The sequence below is a fragment of the Lygodium microphyllum genome, chromosome 10, assembly GCF_053477565.2.
Source record: "Lygodium microphyllum isolate KBCC chromosome 10, Lygodium_microphyllum_v1.1.10, whole genome shotgun sequence".
Lineage (NCBI taxonomy): Eukaryota > Viridiplantae > Streptophyta > Polypodiopsida > Schizaeales > Lygodiaceae > Lygodium > Lygodium microphyllum.
In genome coordinates, this window is record NC_141144.1 from 118,722,381 (window position 1) to 118,745,990 (window position 23,610).

General features: G+C 38.9%; 1 protein-coding gene and 1 long non-coding RNA gene across 4 annotated transcripts; one reads left to right on the top strand and one right to left on the bottom strand.

Moving 5' to 3' along the window:
- Window positions 1–6,611: 6,611 nt before the first annotated feature.
- On the top strand, window positions 6,612–8,264 carry LOC148030491 (uncharacterized). Its single transcript, XR_015692201.1, has 2 exons — window positions 6,612–7,285; window positions 7,421–8,264. It is a non-coding gene; the product is annotated as an uncharacterized LOC148030491 (long non-coding RNA).
- Window positions 8,265–9,343: 1,079 nt separating this feature from the next.
- LOC148030492 (putative prolyl 4-hydroxylase 4) lies at window positions 9,344–16,147 on the bottom strand. Of its 3 annotated transcripts, none has more exons than XM_087686830.1 (9): window positions 15,888–16,147; window positions 15,699–15,788; window positions 12,207–12,317; window positions 12,018–12,075; window positions 11,810–11,914; window positions 10,773–10,830; window positions 10,164–10,339; window positions 9,958–10,018; window positions 9,344–9,872 (listed from the first exon to the last, which is right to left on the bottom strand). In XM_087686830.1, exons 1-9 carry the CDS (start codon window positions 16,001–16,003, stop codon window positions 9,574–9,576), a joined length of 1,074 nt encoding a protein of 357 aa, XP_087542956.1. In that variant the 5' UTR covers window positions 16,004–16,147; the 3' UTR covers window positions 9,344–9,573. The 3 variants fall into 3 exon arrangements, with proteins under 3 accessions (XP_087542956.1, XP_087542959.1, XP_087542957.1); XM_087686833.1 differs by having other exon boundaries at window positions 12,207–12,303; window positions 15,888–16,048; XM_087686831.1 differs by lacking the exon at window positions 12,207–12,317.
- Between the last annotated feature and the right edge of the window lie 7,463 nt (window positions 16,148–23,610).

Consider the following 23,610-nt stretch of genomic DNA (forward strand, 5'->3'; position numbering starts at 1 on the left):
CTCAAGATAAGATTTTGAAGGTCCTATTCTTCAAACAACCCTTGATTTAAGCTTTACTATTTTTCTAGGTTTCAATGAGGTGAGCTTTGAAAGGACTTCAGGCTCCTCTTGATAATGTGGCATATTAGAGGAGTTCTTGGTGGAGCACGACTTATCAATCAACTCTATGCTATGGGATGAATCAGAGGAGAGCACAATAACACTCATTTCTCTGATTTACTAGTAGCAAATAGTAAGGAGCATCAGTTGAATGCATTAGTAGTGCTAAGAAGCACTCTTACCAACATCCATTTTAGTACTCATAATGTAGGTTGATCTTTACAAGCTTAATATTGTCTATGGAATGAGAAGCACTTTGTATTTAAGCTCCATAGGGAAATAATAGATCTTTGCAAGTATTTTTCAGTGATTAAAATCATTGTTGATAATACCCAGGTTGAGAAAAAATGAAAATGAGTGAGCTTGAAGCTCCCTAGCTATGGCTGCCAGAAACCCACATCTAGGGTTTGACTCATAGCAACTAGCACAAGAGAAATTTCTCCAAACCCTCTTAGGGGGAAATGACCCACTCGGGGGCTTTGAAAGCCCTATGGTGGCCGCCTCCATCGTGTCCTCTACAGGTCGTGGCAGGCCGCCTGCAAATCTACGCCGATTTCTGTATTTTCAGCAATGTCGTCCTATTGCGTGGCCAATGTGGGGGTTTATGGTGATGGGCTACTACACCTTGAGCTAGGAAGAGTTCCTTAGAAGAACCCTTGAGCTAAAACCTCCTCCTTTATTCTCCCCAAGTCGTCCATCAGAGGTGGGTTTGACTGTGGATATGGTGGTCAACATGTAAGAGGTAGAGAAAATGAAGGCTCGTGTGCACTTAATGATGTAGGGAAGCTGAGGGAATCTGAAGGATCGGAGATGGCTCTGATACCATGTTACAAATCAGAGTTGGAAGCATGAGAGAGTGTGCATAAGAGGGAGAGAGAGAGCTCAAGTACAAGAATAAGATCTTGCTTAGTCAGTTGTTCAAGGTACAACTAGTATACTCTCCTCAACTATGAGTGTGTACTTTAGGCTGTTTATATAGCCTCTGGAGAAGTTAGGGTTAGGGTTTCCCCTTGCTCCCCTGTCTTCCAATCCATTTACACCTAGCTACCCTTATCCTCTCCGGTATAAGGAGAGTTCCCATGCTTACTTCTCAACATGTTCCATGTGCCATCACCAGCCCATGAACTATCTTCTCCTTCTTGCATTCGATTCTCCATCAACCCCATAGGCAATAGGTGGCTGCCCTCCATCATCATTAGGTGCTAGCCCTACAGTCTACGTTCAGTCTTCTCTCCCCCAAGCAACAACTGGCGACCATCATCTACCTATTAGTGACCTTCTTCTCCCTAATGGCAGCTATCCTATGGCTACATTTGTAGCTTTCTGTTGCTACCTTCTACTCCAGGCATCATCCCTGCTATCACCTCTATCTTTTGACAGTTGATGATTAGAGTTTGGTGTTCTCCTCATCTTTCACACTCCAATTGGTGGTTAAAGCATTTAGGATCCATCTCTGGTGGATGTCACTCTTTGACACTCAATTGCTCTATTCTTGGACATTCTATACACTCTTACATACATTTACAACATTCATTCACTTCAGAGTTTCTTCTCTCTATGTCTGTCTTTGTATTTGAGTTTTGATTATTGTGTTTGTGTCTGGTGTTTTACATTTAGGGTTTTGAGTTTTACCTATCACGCTGTTTAAGTCTTGATGTTTCAATGTTGGTTGTACATGTGATAACCAGGAAGTCAATGCAAATAAAGACACAAGAGTGTGCTTAACATGGAAAAATCCTTTGCAAATTGATACTTTGCTTTTGTACTCTCTTGTAAAAAAATCATTTATGAAGCAATGTAAAACGTGTAGTCCAAAAGGCTCACATTAAAAAAAATAGAAAGGAAAAGAAAGGTCAACACCTTTTGTCCCATTCGAAAAATTGAAGGGTCTTTAGACCGTAGCCAAGATGTATGCAAATTCAATTTGATATATCAAGAAAGGAAAAGGAAGAGGCTTGTCGGGTGATTTGAGGAGTAGGGAGGTTGAGGTGGTTACAACCTCTCTCTTCCTTTATCTTCTCCTCACGAAGGAGAGACTGAGGATGAAGATGATGGTCATATTTCTTGTGTGCCAAATTCTTGTGTGTTCTTGGAGCAATGGTTTCTTCGTGAAGAAGAAAGGTTTCTTTCAGGTTTTCATGGCTAGCAATGTATTTGGAGCCTCTACCTAGCCGTCGATTTGTGACGTGGCAGGGTGCTGTTCATTTGGTGTACTTGTCGGGAAAGAGGTGGTTACGCAACTTGCAAGAGATGATTTGTAGCTGCATTTTGGCTATGGAATGTTATTTTTATTAGCTACAATTTGAGAAAAATAGAAAGGGATGAAGGCAATCATAGGGAGATGAAGTCGATGAGGCTATGAAAAAAGCTTCATGCTGCTGCTACCCTGCACACAAGGAGCCAGACAGATTTGATTCGTCGCGCTTTGAAGGGGCAAGGCCGGCGCCTTACACATTCGTGTTGTTCGGTGGGGGGCCTTGCATGTGCCCGGGCGGGGAGTTTGCACACATGGAGGCAATGCTCCTCCTCCACCACCTCGCCACCCGCTTCTCCTGGAGCCTCGCCAACCCCCGCAAGCCCACCTCCGTCGACCCCATGCCCTAGCCCAATGCCCCATCCCTCCCAGGACCTCCTCATCCGCCTCGTCTTCCAAAACCTGAAGGGGGGAATCTAGCGATGAGAGCATGCTTTCAAGGTTGAAGTTCTTAAAGAAAACTTGAAATATCTCGTTACCCTAGTTGGCAAAGACAGTCTCGTGGATCCACTCGTCAAAGTGTGCGTGAGCATCCATCGTAGTAGGTAAGAGGGATGTGGTGGATATAAAGAGATGAAGAGAGAAAGTGTGAAATGAAATAATGAAACAAAAACTAAACTAGTTCTACCACCTTAAAAACCTCAAGTTTTAAGCTATTAAGGGTTGTTCATGTACGATATTTAGTTATGGCTTTACTTAACGTATTTGTAAAGTTCATATGCATATGTAAATGTATCAATGTGAAAATTGTATAATTTTATATAAATACTATAATTTTAAAATATTGCAAATTTGTAAGTAATAATATTTTATTTTAAAAAAAAACTCAAAATTTACAAGTGTTGAATATTACAACTAGTGGTGTTGGGATTTTTAGGAAGACTCTACAATTTCTAAAATATGTGGAGCTACACACTTTCCACTAGTAACAGTATCCCTAGCTCAGCTTCGAATTTTCCTACCATCTAGTTTAAAATAGAAGCTAGCAGGTGGATTCTGCATTAACATTGTAATTTCCTGGTGCATTATACTCAAGGGCCAATCATCCTCCATTTGCAACACCTGGGGCTCATGGCCCTTACAAATGACAGTAATATCCACAGCTGCACTTTCATGCGCGTGTTGATCAACGCACAACCATTTACTCTTGAGCATCCTCCATCTATGATGCTTGAACACTAGGCATAAAGTCTATCGTGTGACAAAGTACCTGTAATTGGAAAGGAAAGTTAGCTGATCCATCCCAAAGTAAGATAATAGTCAATTAAGAGAAAAATTTGACCTGAAAGCCATGTCCCTTGTTGTGAATCGACACTCCACTGTATTAGGAATATGAGTCATTTTCAATGTCTAAGTTTTGCCTAGAATCCTGTTACATAATCCTTTGATGTACTTTTTATGACGTACATGCTTTTGATATGTCTCAAACCCTTACATTCCTTGAATATATGTGCAAAAATTGTGGTTGGTATAAACCAGCTTAGATGTACATTCTTTGAGCCAGTGCTGGGCTTCATAGAGTTCAATATGTCTGTTGAAATTTTTGTGCTATACATACAAAATATCGCTACTACACAATGGCCATTCTATGCTATTGAGATTCGGTATGTGCATAGACTCAAGGGTTCCATATTCTCAACTCCCCTTGGATAATATGTACTTTGAGTCATAAAATAAAAACAAGGTTATTTGCGAGCTGCTTAGCTGTACGTCCCTCAAAGAGCAATCTACTGATTTCAAGGTGATAACACTTAAAAGAACATGTGAAACTCTTGACATTTTGTCACTCACAGCAATCTGAAGGGTATACTTCTGTAAATACAAGACAATTAGTTATATAGATATCATGAAATTTCTCATTCTCAATGAGTTGCAAATACTTACTGTTTGCAATGTTTCGTTGAAAGGGCACATGGTCGCAATATGTATTTGTTTTTGCATGAATATATGTTGTATCAATGTCTCTGTTATAAGGTGAGAATCAACATTCCTTTGTCTGAGAGCTAAAATTTTGCCCTTCCAGTGCTTTGATACATCTGCAATCGCAGACGTTTTAACCTTGAAAGCTTCCTTTATACTTGGACGCATATGTACCCAAGACGAGCAATGATACGTAACAATGACCCAATTCCCTTCTTCATCTTTTATGTTACATACTTTTATCGAGAGAATGCTTGTTATTTTCTCAAGTATTACATAAGCATTATATGTAAAGAAATATGTATTAACCCCTAAACAATAAGCGTTTTAAGTATGTCTAATAATCATCAATATGCCATATAAATCAATATGGCATTAAAAGATGTTTGCACTTTTGTAAACAAATATAAACATCGATATCGAAATGCATGTGGATATGTACATCAACACAAAGTATAAAGTATAGATTCGATTTTAAGGCATCACTTTAATCATACCATTTACAGTGGAAAGAATAGCACAAGAATACTTAAAGAATTTTGTCAAAATAAATTTCATTATAATATAATGAATAGGAGTTTGATTTGACTCAATACATCGTTTGAAACATAGGTATTACATAGTAGTTGTTACAAGGGTAGCATCCACATGGCATACAAATCTTAATAAGCACATTAGATTGACACCTGGGATATTCTATGACTCAACACATTGTGCATTATATGGATGATATGATACAAGAGTTTCATGGATTATTGCCAATTAGAATGGAGATTCGAATGGACACACATGACCAATAAAGTAGAGGATTTTTAAACCATCGACTTCTAGCAGATCCATATCATCCAACACAAAAAAATCACTCACCACAACAAAATAGTCGATTGAGAATTATGTGCTTCACCTAAACCTTGTACAATATCTGTATGTACAAAAAAATACTTACATGAATCTCTTTTAATAAAAAATATTTAGATAACTGCACGAATAAAAGCAACACAAAACATGGCCAATTTACTTGAAAACTGATCTACTGAAGATAAGATTGAATCACTGCTAATCAAAACCCATTGCAGATGATGTACAAAAAAAAACATAAATCCCATCAAACATAAAAGTCACTAATCAAATGAATAAATTTTGACACCACAAAATATGACAGATTTACTCGTAAATCGAGCTACAAAATCTCTACTCTACCTTGTGTTAAGTGTTGCAATAACAATTGATTCTTAAGTTAGAACTAGTATCAAACCCTATTATAAAAATAGTAGAAAAGAAAAAACACAAAGAGAAAGAAAGAGTGTAAGTACATGGAAGAGAAATAAATGAGCACCTATCCAATCTTGCCCAAATTGATCTCTGCAAAAGACAATAGCAATAGTTAGTATTTACATGAAGATATACTTAAAAAACAGTAGAAAAGAGGAGACATAGAGAGAGAGAGAGAGAGAGAGAGATGAGATGAGCACTTATGTAATGCCACCCAAAATGATCTCTACAATAAAACAAGAGTTAAAACTACATCATGCTATATTAAAAATATAACAAAAAAAAACAAAGAGAGATTAAAATATTTACCTCTTGCTCCAAATAAACTCTTTAAAAAAACAATTAAAACCAACAATAAATCCTATTAAAAACATAACATAAAAGAGAAATAACACATAGAGAAAGAGAGAGAGAGGGATGAGCACCTATACTTCCTACCCAAAACAACCTCTACAATAAAACAATAATAACAGTAAGAAATGACATCAAATCCTATTGAAAAAATAACAAACAAGAAAAAATGCAAAGAAAGATGGATACTTGAGTTTTGTCCAAAATCTAAAGCTTCACAAAGAAAAAAATGCATAGGTAAGTAAAACGCTCAAAACCCTAATTACTCTCACTAAGGAACTTCAATAGAGACGAAAATTTACCAGTATAAAAAAGAGAGAGAAAGTGATTTGCTACTTAACTTTTGAGTCAAACTGATTTCGTAAGGGAAAAATATCAAAATTGAAAATTCTCCAAAAAAAAACAATGTGAGAGACTCAAATTTTGTGTGCTATTTATTCTCTCTTTTTTAAATCCCCCACTATCTTTGTTTTAAATAAAAAACCCAAGACTTAGAGAGAAAAAATTCACATTCCATAGATATCAACTTCTAACCTTCTTATTGAATAATCCAAAATACTCACATTTTAAATTATATTATTTTTTAAAAGCCCATTTGTGAGTTTATTTATTTCCTAATGGTAATCTTGTTGCAATTTAGCTATGCATCCGACCGACCGATCAAAAGAGTGCCTTTTAGCTTCGTCCCACGCGTGCTTAAGTCTCATGACAAAAGGTGGAGACCAGGAATGAGTCTCATGACAAAAGGTGATGGAGACCAGGGGACCGGACGTATTCACTTTGAAGACCAGGGGACCTTCGCTTCATCCTGTTGCTGCGACAAGTCAGTCGAAAATAGAATTGGATGGGATAGTGATCTGCGGACGCGATGTTTGTGGCTACACTAAAGAGAGGGTCTGGGTTTACCCACCACCTGCTGTCATTTAGGTAGGCATGGTCAAGTCGAGCTGCTCTCCACCAACTGTCTTTCTGGTGATTGTTCCGTGTGAAGAGCTTGTCACCCTTCCCGCAAGCACTGGTGGCTGCATCGACAAGCCCATGCAAGCTTTGCAGGGTTTCCCACTTTTTCCACTCCTCTGCCAGCATCGCCTCCTTGCTGTGAGATCTTTCTCCTTTACCGTCGTTCCAGTCGCCCATGAGCAGTGTGGGGCCACCCCGTAGATCTTACCCACAAGCCATTCCCATTGGGCTCTTCTCCCCCCTCATGAGTTGGTGGCGTAGACAGACACTAGCAGGAGACGATCTCCGTACATGTCTACCTCCATTGCGATTAGGGAGCCATCCTCATGTGCCCATACAAATTTAGGGCTAAGCTTCTCATTAACTAGGATCATGGCGCTTCCTCTGCCGCAGATGCAGTTCTTTGAGAAGGGAACATAGCCAGCGCAAGTAAGGTTCATGGCCTCTTGCTCCCCGACCTTGATTTCCTGCAACATCACTATGTCTGGCCTACTGTGCTTCAGGACCCTAAAGAATACTTTTCTTCTACTTTTGATACGGCAGTGATCTTTTTCATTGCTTTAGTATAGGGAGTTCAGCCACCTCGAATCCACTTTGATCCTGGAGCTCCAGGTAGTCCGGCAGCTCTCTTCGGCGGTCCCACAGGATGCACACCTTCCTCTTCGGTTTGAGGGCACCATACCTTGAAGCGTTGGTCGGCACGTACAGGACACACCCCAGAGCATTGTCCATTGTGGCGACCTTGTTATCTAGCCAGATTGGCAGATCCGCCAGTGTGACCCAGACGTGGCATTCATATTGGAGAACATTGCTTGGAGAGAAAGAGGACGACCCCATTGCGCATCCGAGCACCCATGCTCTCTTTGCCGGGGAGCTGAGTAGCGCCATGTAGAAGCCCCTGTCGACAAACTTGAACTATTGCATGAAAGCTCTTTCTTGGTATGTAGCGGCGAACCAGCGATTGAACTCGGTCTCAAACGAGGGGCGGTCCATGAAGTAGAAGACTCCGCAAGAAGAATTATCAAGGACTGTTGGCATGAAGCATTTCTTGCCTGCTGCATCCGCCTCAACTCGTCTTTGGGCATTGATGACTGCTTGTTCAAACTTGATAGCATGCTCCATCTCAATGACATCATGGCCTCCTATGCAAGTGGCCATGGTGCAATCTAGATCCATGCCTACTCCATTACTCCTTGCTACACACTTCCCTGGCAATGGCTCCTGGTCCATCGGGCAACCCTCGTCTCTTCCCACCTCCCCCTCTCCTTGCACGCATGCAAGGGGGGGAGAAGCTGCCAGTCGAGCCTTGATTGCCCTTTCAGAAGTGCCAATGTAACAAATGAAACCGCCATGTTAGCAAGCCTTAGTGGCTCCGAGCAGGCAACCCAAGAATTTTTTCCCCCTTAAATGCGTACTTATTTCTCAATACTCATTTAAAGTGCACACTGTATTCCATGTAATGACACCATGTGTATGGACCCGAAGTTCAATGATCTACTAATAGTTATAGCCCTAAGTTCTAACAACATTTTCAAGGATATTTCAAGACATAGAAGCAACCAGCTTAGAAGTAACTCTTGATACGATGGCTTCATAGCCAAGAAGCCTATTTGTAATGACCTTGTAGTTGCACACTGCTCTCATTATAGTCTAGTTGCTAAGGGTATAGGTTTAATAGTGTGGCTCAAACTTTGCTTTGAACATTATAGTCTATTTGTGATGAGCTTATAGTTGCACACTACTCTCATTAATATTGTATAGGTTTAATACTGTGTATGCACCCCCAAAAAATCAAAATTTAAAAAAAAAGTCTTGATTTAAACGTTGAGCTTTATGGGACCTAATCATACATAACATGGGTTTCCTATATTTATTTTTAAATAAGATTTCCCTAGTTTCATTACTTTAAAGACTTTATGCTATCATGACCTTATTTTGAGGGCAAATAAGTCTAATCCCAACACAATATAGGGCAATAAAGAATTGTGGAAACTACAAGTTTCTAGATAGACAAGTACCTCCCTTGTATTAAGAGTCAGACTCAATATTGTCCGTAGCTAGCTCATATTCTATGTTACACCTACACTAGCTCATATTCACCATTAAAAGTAATTACATGTACAGTTTGGGTTGCAATTTACCATCAATTAGATCTCGTAATTGATCCTTTTTGCATGTGAATCACTTGTTTTAACTTTGCATGTTGTACCAAATGTTCATTTAAAAATTAGCATAAACAATTCTTCACGTTGAACCAAATACAAACTACATTTCAAATTTATTGCCATCACTCACAAAAATCTGAGTGCAATTATATTTGGGACAGTCCCTATTATATTTGCCTGCCACCATGTTTTCCACAGTGACATATGCTTGGAAAAGATTTTGTAAGTGATTCTCTTTATGTCCACACTGTAATATTAATACCTTTATTTCTTGCATCATAATCAAACTACTGTCACTAGCATAATGAAGCTCACAAGCATAAACGATCAAAGTTCCTCTAATAATTTTGATGAGGAAGGGAGCCAATAAAAAGAATAATCTATGAATTTATGAAGGTAGGAGCGCTTAAACATGACAATTACAAAGTAATCCATGTCTTTACATGAAGCATCATTTTATCCATGCATTCACTTGCAAAGACATATCTACACAAGACTTTCCATGTACCGCCATTAACAACTCACCTCATGCAACAAAGGAGAACTCCTGTGTCAACACACCCTACAGCTTTTTCTGCACGAGCCTGGTTGTCCTTTCGTTCCAATCATGTAAGTGGGATTCTTTTGACACTCACCATATGCTGCCCATTCACCACAATTCTGGTTTGTATCTTTGCAATCACCATCATCTTCACTCACTTCAACATCAAATGAGTTTACATGTATCCATTTTGTTGCAGACCACTTTTCTCCCTCAATTACTGGACAGCCAGCATGGAGACTGGATGTGTCAGGTGTAGCATCTGGATGCAGACTAAAGAAAAGCAATGCATCACCCTTCTTTGGTTTCACTGCAAGATCCAAAGAAAAATCAGTGCTTTACATACTAAAACAACTCTCTGGCAGATCTATCGCAACTACCGAACAGAAACGAACCTGCAACACCCTGTTTCCCACAATCTGACAGTGTATCATCTTTGATGAGACGACGAGCCCTCTGTAACATTCCATTTTGCAACGATAGTAATTAAGTTCTGTGATCGTTGCAAAGAAAAACCAAAATGCAAAAGCAGCCTAACCCAAGTAACATTACGATCAGTGGGAGAACCTAATAGTCACATACTGTGTTCATGTATACATACCTCAGCTTTGGGAAATACAGTTTCTCCACCTTTCTTCACATCGGTAAGATACATAAGTACAGTAGCTACTCGATGGCCACCTCGAGCCTGATTGACCTTGTCTTGAAAGTAATCAAAATGTGGTTCATACTTCTCTCCTTCTTCATATCTTAACACTTGAATTGCTTCTCCATTTTCTGGCTCCCGAGCAGACAAGTAAAACAGATAGTGTCATCAACACAAGCCTGGATTATCCCACAGTTTAAAGACACACAGAGAGCGTAATCCCCAACTAAGAAAACAACTAAAACATATCACAGAATACAGCTCATGGTGAAGTAGTCTTTGAATTTCATGTCAAAAAGAGAGACTTGCAGTGGTAATATAAGCCTTTATTGTTCACAGTGAAATGATAACTGTATAGTCAGGGTTAATTCTTTTTGTGTTTCAAGTCAAAAGCATAATAAAGAAGTGAACAGCATATTGCAACTGTTGTTGGACAGCATTATAATAAGAACTCAACAAGTTTCATTCATCTACAGATACTTGAGGCAGGATTTTTTCACCCCAACCAAAATCTCACCATGAGGATGATCAAGTAAAACTCAATCAAGTAAAATCAATCAGTACCTTTCCTTAGAAGTGTCCATGCTGATATTTTACTTTCGATCCCAGAGATGATCTCATCCTGCAGAACAAACTGACACATCATTTGCTGACTCAAACTTCAGAGAATTATTTTCTATATACCTTAGCAATGCTACATCTATGTGCCCTACACATAAAAAAGAGGATTGAGCAAGTGCATTTACTTATATAAACCTTGAGATTCCAAGTCAAAATACTATGCAGGGTTTCATCTGGATAGCAGACACACTAGAAGCTATTTTTAGGCCATGCCTTCAAGTTAAACAACAGTATGGCAAAATAATGAGAATCGCATCCCCCTGGAGTGCAGTAACAGATGTCACACAAACTGGATAACATGGAGTAATACATCAGATCATTGCTGCTTAATGAAGTATTCTTGACATTTACACATTGGAAAGTCTGCTCTTCATTGTTTCAACCTCATGGATGTGCAGCCTATTGAGCCTAGTACAATTAGGGCATAGCTTTAAGTTAGCTCAGCATTTCTAGCAGATGCTGTGATCCACTTAATAATTTGTACATGTCAAAAACAGCATGGGCTTGAAGTACATCCTGTCATAACTCTCATGTCTTATCACTTGTTGAAAAAAAACCTTCTAGAACTGCAGATGACGTGGAAATATGTGGCCTCTGACGATTTCATGTGAACATGATGAAACATATCGTGGCTGTGCTTGTGGATTTTACTGGAGACTGCCTCTCTCATAGCTACAGCTCTCAAGCTTGGTGCAGACCATCAAGCTACAGTGCTAGATGCAAAGCAGCAGAAAATGCCTAAGCTGCAGGTCTTCTTGAAGCACCGTAAAAGGGAAACCATTCCATCATTAGCAACATCATCTTCACCTGGCACTCTACAGCAGCGAGGTCACATTTTTCTCAGTTGTTCCCAAACAGAACTACTTTTAACAAATAATGGTCCAGAAGGAAGTTATCCATCCAGACACTTTGAGACTGAAATGAGGTTCTTAAACAAGCTAAAATTATTCATTTCATGGACAAGAGTGCCTTGATATTACCTTGTCTTTCTCAATGAATGTTCCAGAGCTCGTCCGAACCTGACTCAGAACACTTTTCCCTGTCTCATTGTCTGCAACTGCAGACCTCTGCAAAGTTTTCTTGGCCTGAAAATGGGAAATGATGTCAGCCTTATGTAGAGGATACAACAACAATATTCCACACTAAAAAAACCAGATCAAAACCTGTTCTGCAATATTAAAAGCTTACCAAGCTAATTAAATGATCACACTCCTTGTCCGTCAAGAAACCCTTGTAAAGAAAGGCTCTACAAAGCACTTGCAAACTTTAATACAAACTCCTCAATGTGTGCACACATTGTTTGTGGCAACTAGATCATATTATAATGTAAAACAAAATCTCACAAATAAGAATGTTACAACGCAATTGATAGCTTACAAAAGTGAAAAGTCAGCCAATGAATGAGAGGGCGTGAGGCTCCAAGCCAAAACCCAGTAAAATGAAAATCCAGAACCCCCGAGCAAAGTGTTTACAACTGCAAAGCAAAGCCTAAAAATGAAGGCATCCCCACACGTGTGAGACTGTCTGACTAGCAGCCAAACATCCAACATGTCCTGCTTGAGTAAAAATACAAGCTGTTGTTAAGCTACAAAAAGATTTAACCTACGTTAATCCTATAATTTTCGTCGCCTCTTGCCCACCCCAAAAGGAAACCTTAAAGAACTAATCCCAAAAGATGAAAGTCTAGAACCTAGGTGGGACGGATGGCTCAAAAAGTTCTATAAATAGGCCACACAAGAGGCACTGGACATTTTATGGCCCAATCAAGTGTCACATTGTCTCATTTTCTTGAGGGCATTCTAGCCAAAGTGGTAAGCATTGAATTTTAAAGTTTATCATATATTTGTATATTTATTGATTGCTATAAGTCAGTGTTATTCAAGGCCACCCTTTTGTGAAAAGAAAGGCTGGTATCAGCTGCCAAACGCCCCAACAAATGGTAAAGCATTTGTAAGCTAATCTACAAGAGACCCTTTCTATTAACCCAATTAGGCCTAAATATGAGTGTGTTTGATACCAAACCAATCCACAATAAGTACTCCATGTTGCTTCACTTAGGATACTCCATCCTTATACAGACATTTTGTACATTTCAACACCAGACATTTGTAAACCGACAATATTCTTAGATCTTCGAACACCCAAAGGGTGTCCACTTGATAGTTGCACACAAAAAATATTGCAAGATCTTTGGACATGTAAGATCAGGCACTTGTATAGCATTAGTAAACGTGTGAATTCTAAAGGCTAGTGTGGTTGAGTCATCCTTTCAAACAAAGGTCTTAGAGGCTCATTTGTGGCACATCCTGTTACTCACAGTTATGCATGTGCTCACTACACTTGGACCCTAAGCACTTTGGCAATCTCATTTGGACACCTGACCAAGATGGTGTAGATTAGAGTTATGGCTAACCAATCCTTGAGATCACGACTTGGCTCGATATGTTGCCACTTCAAGGCTCAAGGGTCAACCCAAAATGGCTCCATACGATAGAGGGATGAGGTTGATGCCCTTCGCTCTATGTTTATGATGTTCTGCTTGTATGGCTCGTTCGTGTCATGTATGCAGTTTGGATCAATCTAGGAGTTCCATTAGTATCAAAGAATGATTTACTAGTGGAGTTGCTACCAGACATTGCATTAATTATTTGGTTATGTACTACCTATTGCTCTATTATCAAACCATTGCTAGCTATTGTCCTGAACTCTTTTTTGAGCGGTAATATCTTTCTTTATACTGAGGCAATGTTGTGGTGTCACTTTGTAGTTATTGGATATGATGTTCATGTTGCAAAAGGGAAAGCCAATCAATGGGAGCTTCTTCTTATCAAGCCTCCACTAGCTTTAAGACAAGGAAATCTTTACGTTGACCACAAGTCACTGAAATTTCTCTACAAGCAACCAACCTTCAAGACCATAAATCAATAAAGTAGTTGATGCTCTTAGTAGAATCTCCAAAGCCAAAACTCTTTATCTTTTTTAAAGATCTCGATAGCTTTTGCCTCTAAAGGAGCGTTGCCAAACAAATCATCACATTAGTACAAAAGCCACTAATTTAAGAGGGCATCCATATCTTGAAAAGCATAGGCAATTTAGACACTTAAAAGCTTGCTACAAAGAGAAAGATGGTGAAAAAGTATCCCATGAAATATGGATTGCTATTGGAGCAAGCCAAAATCTATGCACCCATTAATGAGGACACATACAATCAAATTTCTCTACAAGTAACCAGGGACATTTGGCAAATACCCTAGCATACTTCTACTAGCAGCACATGAAGATCTCTGTGAAGAATTATATGTTGAGATTCAAACAATCACACCTACTGACAGCCTCTTTGTATGGAGCTTCAAGGCTAAGGACATGCAGGCTTACCTATCCCATATGCACAGTGGTGCCTATTGCAGTTTACTACTTTCCTATAAAGCATTGTACTTACTTCCTTTTCTTAATGCAATGATAGTACTCTTTTCTTTTCAGTAAAGTATCAATGTCATTGTCCACACACAAGATTGTGTTTATGAGTTCACGTCTCAATCTTGAAACCTAATTCACTTGTGTGACAGTTAGTGTCAGTCTATATCTACATGAGTCTTCTTTCCGTCTTTGAACCATCATAGCCATGCTCTAGATCCATGTATTCTCACATTATATGCATGAATGCTTGCAATGCCAACTTTACACAACCAAATAGCACAAACAAGAAAGATATTAAAAAATCAACTAAACTAACTGAACCATAGAGGATATGCTCTGTGCATACATCTCCTATCACCAATCTAAATTGCGAGCACCATCTTCCATGAATTGAGTTTGCTTATACTAGTACTTAGACAATATATATAACCTTCTTCAAACTTCTAATTACTCTAATTGCTAGCTGCAACTACCCCATTTGTCACTCAAATGGTAGTACACAACTCTTGCACGGTAACCTAGGAGAGAAGGTTTACATGGCTTAACCCTTTTTTATGTGACATTAGAAAAACCTAAAAATAGCCAACAAGAGGTATGGTTTTTGGAAGGTTTAACACATTTGGAATACTAGCATTATGGTAGAGGGCATCCCCATCATTATAGTTCTCTCCGCACAATTACAAAACAAAGCTACAATTTCACATTAAATTCAAATTCCCGATGATGGTGACAATTAGCTACAGTAATAGCCTATTATGCCAATGTACAAATGTGAGCCAAACTAACGATTGCCACAAGCCTTGAAGGAGGGAAAATGCAAATTCTTAAACAATATACTAAGAGATGGTTATTCTACTACTCATCCTAACTTCTAATGTGGAGGTAGGTTATCCATTGTACGAGGGATGCAGTTAGCAATGGAATACCCTAGATTTGTTGTTTTTTATCATACCCTTTGACATTACAATCAAAGCAAACCACCAAAGGATACATCTTGCAAAAGTACACCAAATAGCTATATCCAACTTCTCCCAATTGTCTCAAGTCAATAGAAGCAACATTCCAAATTCCCTTGTTTACCTAAACACACATTGCTATTGGGTCTTATTTCAACAAAAGTCATCATTTTCTCGTTTACGTTAATGACAAGATGATGTCTGTTCCAAGTAAACTGAAAATGTGAAACAAGAAACAGGTTTCTTGTTTCGAATAAGGGTTACAATTTTTCTGTTTAGATCAATAGAAAGATTATGTGCATTCCATGTAAACTGAGGATTTGGAGCAATGACGTTTGTTAAACTAAATACACAGTGCTTATTTTAGCATAAGACTAACATTAGGTTTGTTCCAAGTAAGCTGAAGATTTGAAGCCGACAAATTCAGAACGCTGGGGAAAAAATATTTGGAATGGGTCGGTGTTAACTTTGTAGATCGTGAGAATGATTCACTTGCCTGGGTTTCCATGAAAGGTTGATGACCTTGGTAGGATCGACCACAAAATCATGAGCAGAGGTGGATTTTCTGTGGGTTACCGACTCGATTCTGAAGACAGCCAAACATATGAGGTGAAAACGGAAGAAGGCTAATAAGCAGAGGATTGTAAAGTGATTCACGATTTTTTTGTGGTTCTTCTCGTCTTACTTCTGCTCCCCCATCCATCCGGGAAAGTCGTCCACTCTGGCCAGGACGCCATGGAAGCTCACAAGCATAAGCAGCAGAGTCAGGAGAGGGTGGAGGTGGGATCGAAGGAAATCCATGATGTCTTCGCTGTGGTGGTTGTTTGCTGCTGCTGGAACGGTCGCTCAGGCGCCCCGCTCGCATTCCTTCAAGTCGATGACGAAATGGCCATGGTTGGTAAAGGTTTTGCAAAATCACCCCCCGACAACCCCCAAAAAAAAAAGTGAGACTTCTTTAAATACCTAATCGTCTCACTTCTTATTTGGGCCTAGCCCCACTAGCAAACTCTAGTATCGATTCCACATAACACTCTCGCTTGGGCCTAGCCTCACTAGCAAATTCTAGTATCGATTCCACATAACACTCTTCAATTCACACTTTGGAGAGTGGGCTTCCCCGCCCCCCCCAAAACGGAACTAGTTGGCCTAGTCGGTGTTGTCCGCCAGGCTCGTTAATTGCACTTCACCCAACTTGCATCTCTGTGAAGCTCATTGTTGCGTTACACATCAACATCAAGACAACAAACAAGGGTTCCAACGTACGAAGAACACGATTACCTCTCACCTAGCCTACTCACACACACATACAAATGTTGTGAATGAACTTACCTTTACTTACCACATCATCATGGCTTTCTTAATGAGTTGCGCACCACGATCCACGAACATGTTCACTTACTCATCTCCTTGCCCGTGTTGTTGTGCTTGCATGAATCACCAAGGATAGTTCAAAGGGATGAAAAGAGATGAGGAAAACTTCACTTGCCACGCCCCTCACTTCCTCACTCTCCCTCTCTTTACACTCTCTCTCATAAGAAAAGATAACACAAGCATGAAGACTACTAGTTTACAAGTACATGAATAGCATTTTTCGATATGTCTTATCCTTTTTATACAATAATCCTAGGGTTTCCACCCTTTTTGAGCATACATCCCACATTCATGGGCTCTTGATCGTCCTTGCATTGCATGTACTTGGGAATTTAAGCTTGACTCACTCAAGTTTAATGAAAATTTGTTATAACTTACATGGGAGTGAGCTTGTCCCTCAAATTTACATCAATAAACATTCTTAGAAAATAATTACAACATGTTGGAAAATTTTAGAGCCCATCATTTGCAGTTCTTGTGGTTGCTTTATTGAGATGGTTAACATTACTCATGCCCTAGACGTGTGCCAATTTCATGGCACATAGCAGTGTAGAATATTGTGTTGAGTGGCTGTGTGATCGTGTGAGGTGGTTCTTCTAGGAATTGGTAGTCATTGTTCAAGGGTGTTGAATTTGTTGTCGCATCTTTGGCAATGGTGCTCTAGGGTGTAGAAGAAGGCTTATGGATATAATGTTGCTACAGAGAACGATTGACTACCAATGTCATTGGATTATCAACAAATTCTTCAATACCCATAGATCTTTAGCAAGCTACAATTAACATGTTCTATTTGGGGGTGTGTCTACCTTATTGAGTAGTGCTTTCACACATGCATGTGTAATTGGGAGACAGGTAAGCTTGGCATGTTGTTTGGCACTTGAGAACACGGTCAGTGTATGGTTTTATTGTGTGATGGAATCTCGGTGCGACTTGTCATCTGAGCAAGCTCAAGGTGTACTGCCCTTGATGTGACCCAAGATTGTATTATAGGGGAAAGGACTAAGGGGTTAGAAGTGGAACTGGCCAATTGAGGTTACCAAATGCATCTAACTTAAGGATCCCTTGGTACATGATCGTGCTATGCAAAGGAGAACTCTAATCCAAAGGGTTTTGGTGTTTGTAGTTCATAGTTATGTTGCTAGTGCTAAAGGTGGGGATTGTTTGGATAGATTTCCTATAGAGTTTATGTTATTGCGATACTACAAACTTATACACATCTACCTACATTTTAAGCTAGCTTTCTTTGCCCAGTGAATTTGTTAGTTCATCAACTAGCCTTTTCAATGCTTCCCCTAAATTTTTCTTTATTTTGTTCTCTATCTAAATGATTACTTCGGTTAGATTTGTGTTAATAGTTTATGCAAGCTAGCTTCAACTGTTATTGGGCTTGCTGGTTCTCTTGGATCTCTCTTTTATGTAGAGTCGTCTTAGACTTTTCTTGCTCTAACTATATTCCTGAGTCTGCCACTTGAGCTTGTACTTCCTCATGTTTCTTCTTTAGCTCTTCTAGTTCCTTAGCTTTCACTTCTATTGCCAAGTCTTTTTCTATTAGTCATGCCTAGAGGTCCTGCAAAGCTTATGGTTGGCTTGCACATAAATCTTTGTAGGCCTCTTGGATATCTCCTAATTTGTCTTAAAGGTCATGTTTGTCTTGAAGCACTTCTATTTTATCCCTTCTGAGTTTCTCAAATAGCAGCTCTAAGGCGGCCAAGTTCCCTGTTGCACTTAGTATTGGGCCACACACTTGTGGGCCTATGGTGGATTCTATCTGGTACTACCTATAACACCTTGCAAAGTGAGCATGACTGCTTCAATGGTTTTGATATTCTCTAGACTGGTGATTTTGTTTTGCAAACCTTGTATTTGATGTACTAATTGTTGAAGCAATTCCAGGTCAAGGCCTTGTAAACTCTCAACAACATTTTCTTTTTCTTTAATCAAGCTACCTCCCCCCTTCTCTACCATAATTACTTGAATTTGCTAAATAAGTGTGTGGTTGATTTCCTATCTTTGCTTAGCAAATGATTGTAAAATAGTCCTTTGAATATTCTAAGTATGTTCCTTCATCTTGGCATCTATTATTTTTGCTACCTTCTTACTCACTTTCTAAGCAACATAGGTTGTTGCTCATTCCTCGAGGTGTCTCCTTCATCAAAGCCTGAGATAGATGAACTCTTCTAGCTCTCATATCTACTCCTCCTTTTTTCCTTTTGGCTACTTTGTTTCCTACTAGATGTTTGACTTCTTCTTTCTTGCTCTCTTTGTCTTCTTTTAGCTTGTTCTTTTTGCTCTCTCTCTTTTTCTTGCTCATGTTCTCTAGACCCTCCTATTTGCAACTACTTTTATATAGTGATGGCTCTTCTTGAAAGTGTGAAATGAAAGGTCAATGATCTAAGCAAGAGTAAGAGCACCAGTGGAAGCGTGCAAAAGCTATGAAGGTTGAAGCAAGAGAGAGTAGGATGGTATGTAAGGGACTCCAATAGTCACAATGTGTGACTTGCCTTCCCTTATTTTATTATCCAAGAAATAATAAGAATAAAGTGATAGTGATGGACAACTACCACTCATAGAGTATAAGTGTGCAAGCATTAAGTATAGAGTAAATGTGGGAGATTAGGCATAGATGGCCTTTAATCCCTAACAATCTCCCACTTAAAGGCAAAAATACCTAAGTGAGGAGAAAACAAAAAAAGGTGACAAAGTAATGTACACATAAGTACAACTAGATGAGAAATAGACATTGTCTCATCCTACATCCATCATCTTCCTAAGAAAGGCATAAAATTTCACTAGGAGACTTTCATTGAGAAAATTTGTAGTATTCTCATATGTAGAGATTTTGACAAGCTCTATCTACTTATCCTTAACCACCTCTTTGATAAAGTGGTAAACATACCTCAATATGCTTGGTCTTCATATGAAAGACTAGATTATGTGCCAATTGGATGGCATTCATAGAGCACAAATGCAATGTAGGAGTCACATATGTGATACCAAGATCTATAACCAAGCAACCAAACCGTAAGGCCTCCTTGCAAGCCTCAATAGTGGATGCAATGTACTCAGCCTTGATAGTAGACACAGTAGTGCATTTCTACATGCTAGACATACAAGAAACAAGACCTCCACAAAAGATGAAGGCATAGCCAAATGTGGACTTCCTAGTAACTACATATTTAACATAATTAAAGTCCATGTAATCCATGACTCTAGTGTCCTGCCTGCCATAGCAAAGTATAGTATGTCCCATGTCCTTCATCTCAAAGCTCTTCTTGAGCTAATTCTTCAAAGAATCCAACTCAACATGAGCACTCCCAACAATTAGCATGTCATTGGTATATAGTACCAAAATGATAAGACTATCTTATGGGCCTTCTTTGTGTAAAGTCACATATCCATATCATTGTAGGAATAACCCTATGAATGCATACATGCATCAAACTTATGATATCATGTAAGAAAGCTATCTTAATATTCATATGGTACAAATCTAGATCCATTTGTACAACCAATGCCAAAACTAAACAAAGGGTTATCATCTTGACCATAGAAGAGAATATCTCATCAAAGTAAACTCTCTTTTCCTATTTAAAATCCTTAGCAACTAAAGGTGCCTTATATGTTGGCTTAGGGTGACCAAGGGTCCTCTTCAACTTATATATCCACTTGCATGGCAATGCATGTTTTCCATTGGAAAATGGAACCAAATCCCACATATGATTCTTATACAGTGAATCAAACTCAGACTGCATGGTCTTCTTCTAAGAGTGATTATCATCTTTATGCATAGCTTTCTCATAAGTAAGGAGCTCTCTAGAATCTATCACCATTGCATAATGCATAGAGGACTCATAACAATTAGGAGGACATGAGGCCCTAGCAAAGCATCTAAAAAATGGTTGGGGGCTAGTACATCATGTCCTCTCTATCCAACATTATGATCCTACACAACATGTAGATCGTGGGTCACTATAACATCAGTAATTACAAGCTATCTAGCTAGGGTTGGCTATATGGTAACAGAATTCTTTGAAAGATTACCCTATGCACCTCAACCACTGGTTATGGTTGCTTATGCATTTTTCCCTCATGAAAGATAACATCATGGCTATGGATAACCTTTCAAACCTATAGATGCCAAAGGTAATAGCCCATCTCACTTGCATTACCATAACCAAAAAAGATGCATTTGACAGACTTTGAATCTAGCTTGTTGCATTTGTCTTTGGGAATATAGCAAAATGCCTCATATCCAAAGACTCAAAAAAAGGGAATGAGAAAGGTTTTCCAGATCATACCTCATTTCCAACTCAATCACCAAGAGTAATGCATGGGGATCTATTAATCAAGTAAACAATAGTACTAATAGTCTCAACCCAAAATGTATGTGGTAAGCCACCTTGACTAAGCATATTACAAACTTTTTCTTGTATAGTCATATTCATGCCCTCTACAATACTATTCTAGGGTGGGGTGTAAGGGGCGGTCAATTGACACTTTATATCTCTTTCATCACAAAACTATTCAAATGTCTTAGAGACATATTCACACCCATTATCAAATCATAGGCGTTTCAACCTCTTATACCCACTATGGTTCTCAACCATAGCAAGGAAGTGCTAAAGCATAGTCAAAACTTCTAACTTCTACCTTATGGGATAAGCCTAGACCTTATACATATAATCATCAATGAATGTAACAAAATACTTTGCACAACCCAAAAGGACTGATAAGGCATGGAACCACAAATATTTGAATGAACTAGAACCAAAGGCTCACTTGTGCGCATAGTGCCAAACTTTTTATGTGTGTTACAAGTTTGCATGCTACATAAACAATGATCACATAAATCAAAACATGAAAAATTTAGGGGCGAGAGATACTATAAATGAGTCAGGACTTTCATTTCTTCTAGGGATATATGCCCAAGCAGTGTTGCCAAAGAGATAGATGTGGAAGATCTGTCACAACCAAAACATGAATAGTGGTGCCACATACAAGTAAGGGATAAAGATTGCCAATCTTAGTAGCTCTAGCCAAAATGAGATTGCCATGAGTGATTTTCCATGCAAAATCACCAAAGGAAACATGATACTTAGCATCATCTAACTATCCTATAGAGATAAAGCTTTTAATCAAAGCCAACACATGGTGTATATCATGGAAAACAAATGAAATACCCATTAACAAGTTGCAAACAAACATCCTTGATGCCAACAATGTCATAGCTATGATCATCTTCCAATCTCATAGAACCTATCATAGAATTATAGGTATAGAACCAAGCATGATGTGGAGTCACATACAAGAAGACCACTGCATCGAATAACCAAACACTGAGAGAAAGATGACTGAGTGTCAGTCAACTGAGCATTAGGTGAAGAAGTGACCAAAATGTACTCATCAAAAACTATCCTCCAATGCATTTATCTCCTCAATCTTGACAATAGAATTTGTCATGCTATGGTCATTCTAAGTCTTATCATTATTATGCACTTTTTCGTGCCTTTATCTTACCTATCTTGGTGCATTTTATGGCACTATGGTCAAATATGACCTTGATACCTGCAATAATAACATATAAGAGATTTTATTAGGGGTCAAATTTGCTTCTTTTGAATCAAAACTTGCCATATCTGGGTCTTACAATAATTGAAGTTATTTCTATCAAACTTGTCTACATTGAAAATGGCACTATTCCCAAAAGTAGATATCACCATGAGAAAAATAGAGTAAAGAGTGAATGGGCTATTGTAACAATAGTAAAATAGTCCAAAATTAGCCCAAAAATGAATGCAAGAGATGCAGCGCAATTCAACGTATAACTATATGTTAGGATAAGATATTTGTTGTAAAGAGATAAGGATATATAACATGTGGATAAAAGGATCTCATAGTGATCCTCATTGTAATATCTCAAATATTAGGGTGGGAAAAGGGGCTCACTTGGACCATTCGATGTGTCATATATATATGAAAGGTAGAGCCCACCCATCAACTTCCTAAGGAAGGAAAAATAATCTGATGAGAGACTGTTAATGAGCAAACTTGCACGATTTTGGTTAGTTGTTGAGATCTTGACAAGCTCAACTGACTTGTCCTCTACCACCTCCCTGATGAAGTGATAATGCATCTCAATGTGCTTTGTCTTTGCATGAAAGACCATATTCTTAGCCAACTTAATGGCACTCATAGAAATCGAATGTAGTATAGGGACCATATCAATAATACCAAGGTCTACAAAGACCAGATAGCCTCCTTGCAAGCCTCGGTGGTTGCAACATGCTCCGCCTCTGTCATTGATAGGATTGTGCATTTCTGCACCCTGGACATCCAAGAAATAGCGCCTCCAGCAAATGCGAAGACATAGCTAGAGATGGACTTCCTATTGTTTGCATGCCTTGCATTATCAGAGTCAATGTATCCCATGACTCCTATATCCTAGTCACCATAACATATGCACATATCTACTAAGGGCCCCAGATTGGTCCATCACTTTCCATGTGCACATTGATGCTTCAAAATTTGCAGTAGTAGGAGCAATGTTGTGCCAACTTGGCAAGCATAATATGGATTTTCCAATAAGCTTTTCAAGGAGGGAACTCATTGAGGCTGAAATGAACTACTCAATGATAGAACGAGAAGGGTTAGCTATGATGCTTGCAGTGAAGAAATTTAGACGTTACCTTTTGGCGACACCCTTCACCTTCTTTGTAGATCATCAGGCATTTCTGTACCTCTTGTGAACATGCCATGTGCTACAAGACACATTGCTAGGTGGTTACTTTTTTTTGTTAGATTTTGACTTCTTTGGAATGGTGCATAAGGGCAAGCAATGCTACATCCATGTGACCACATGTCTCACATACCCACCACGAGAGATGCTACTGAGTAAGGCATCACAAATGATCTACGTGATGCACATCTTTTCAAAATCTTTAGAGAAGTAGAGCTTTATAAAGTAGACCTTACACCTTATTGGGTAGATGATATAGTTCAAATTTTGAAAAATAATATCCTCAATTACTCGATTGAGA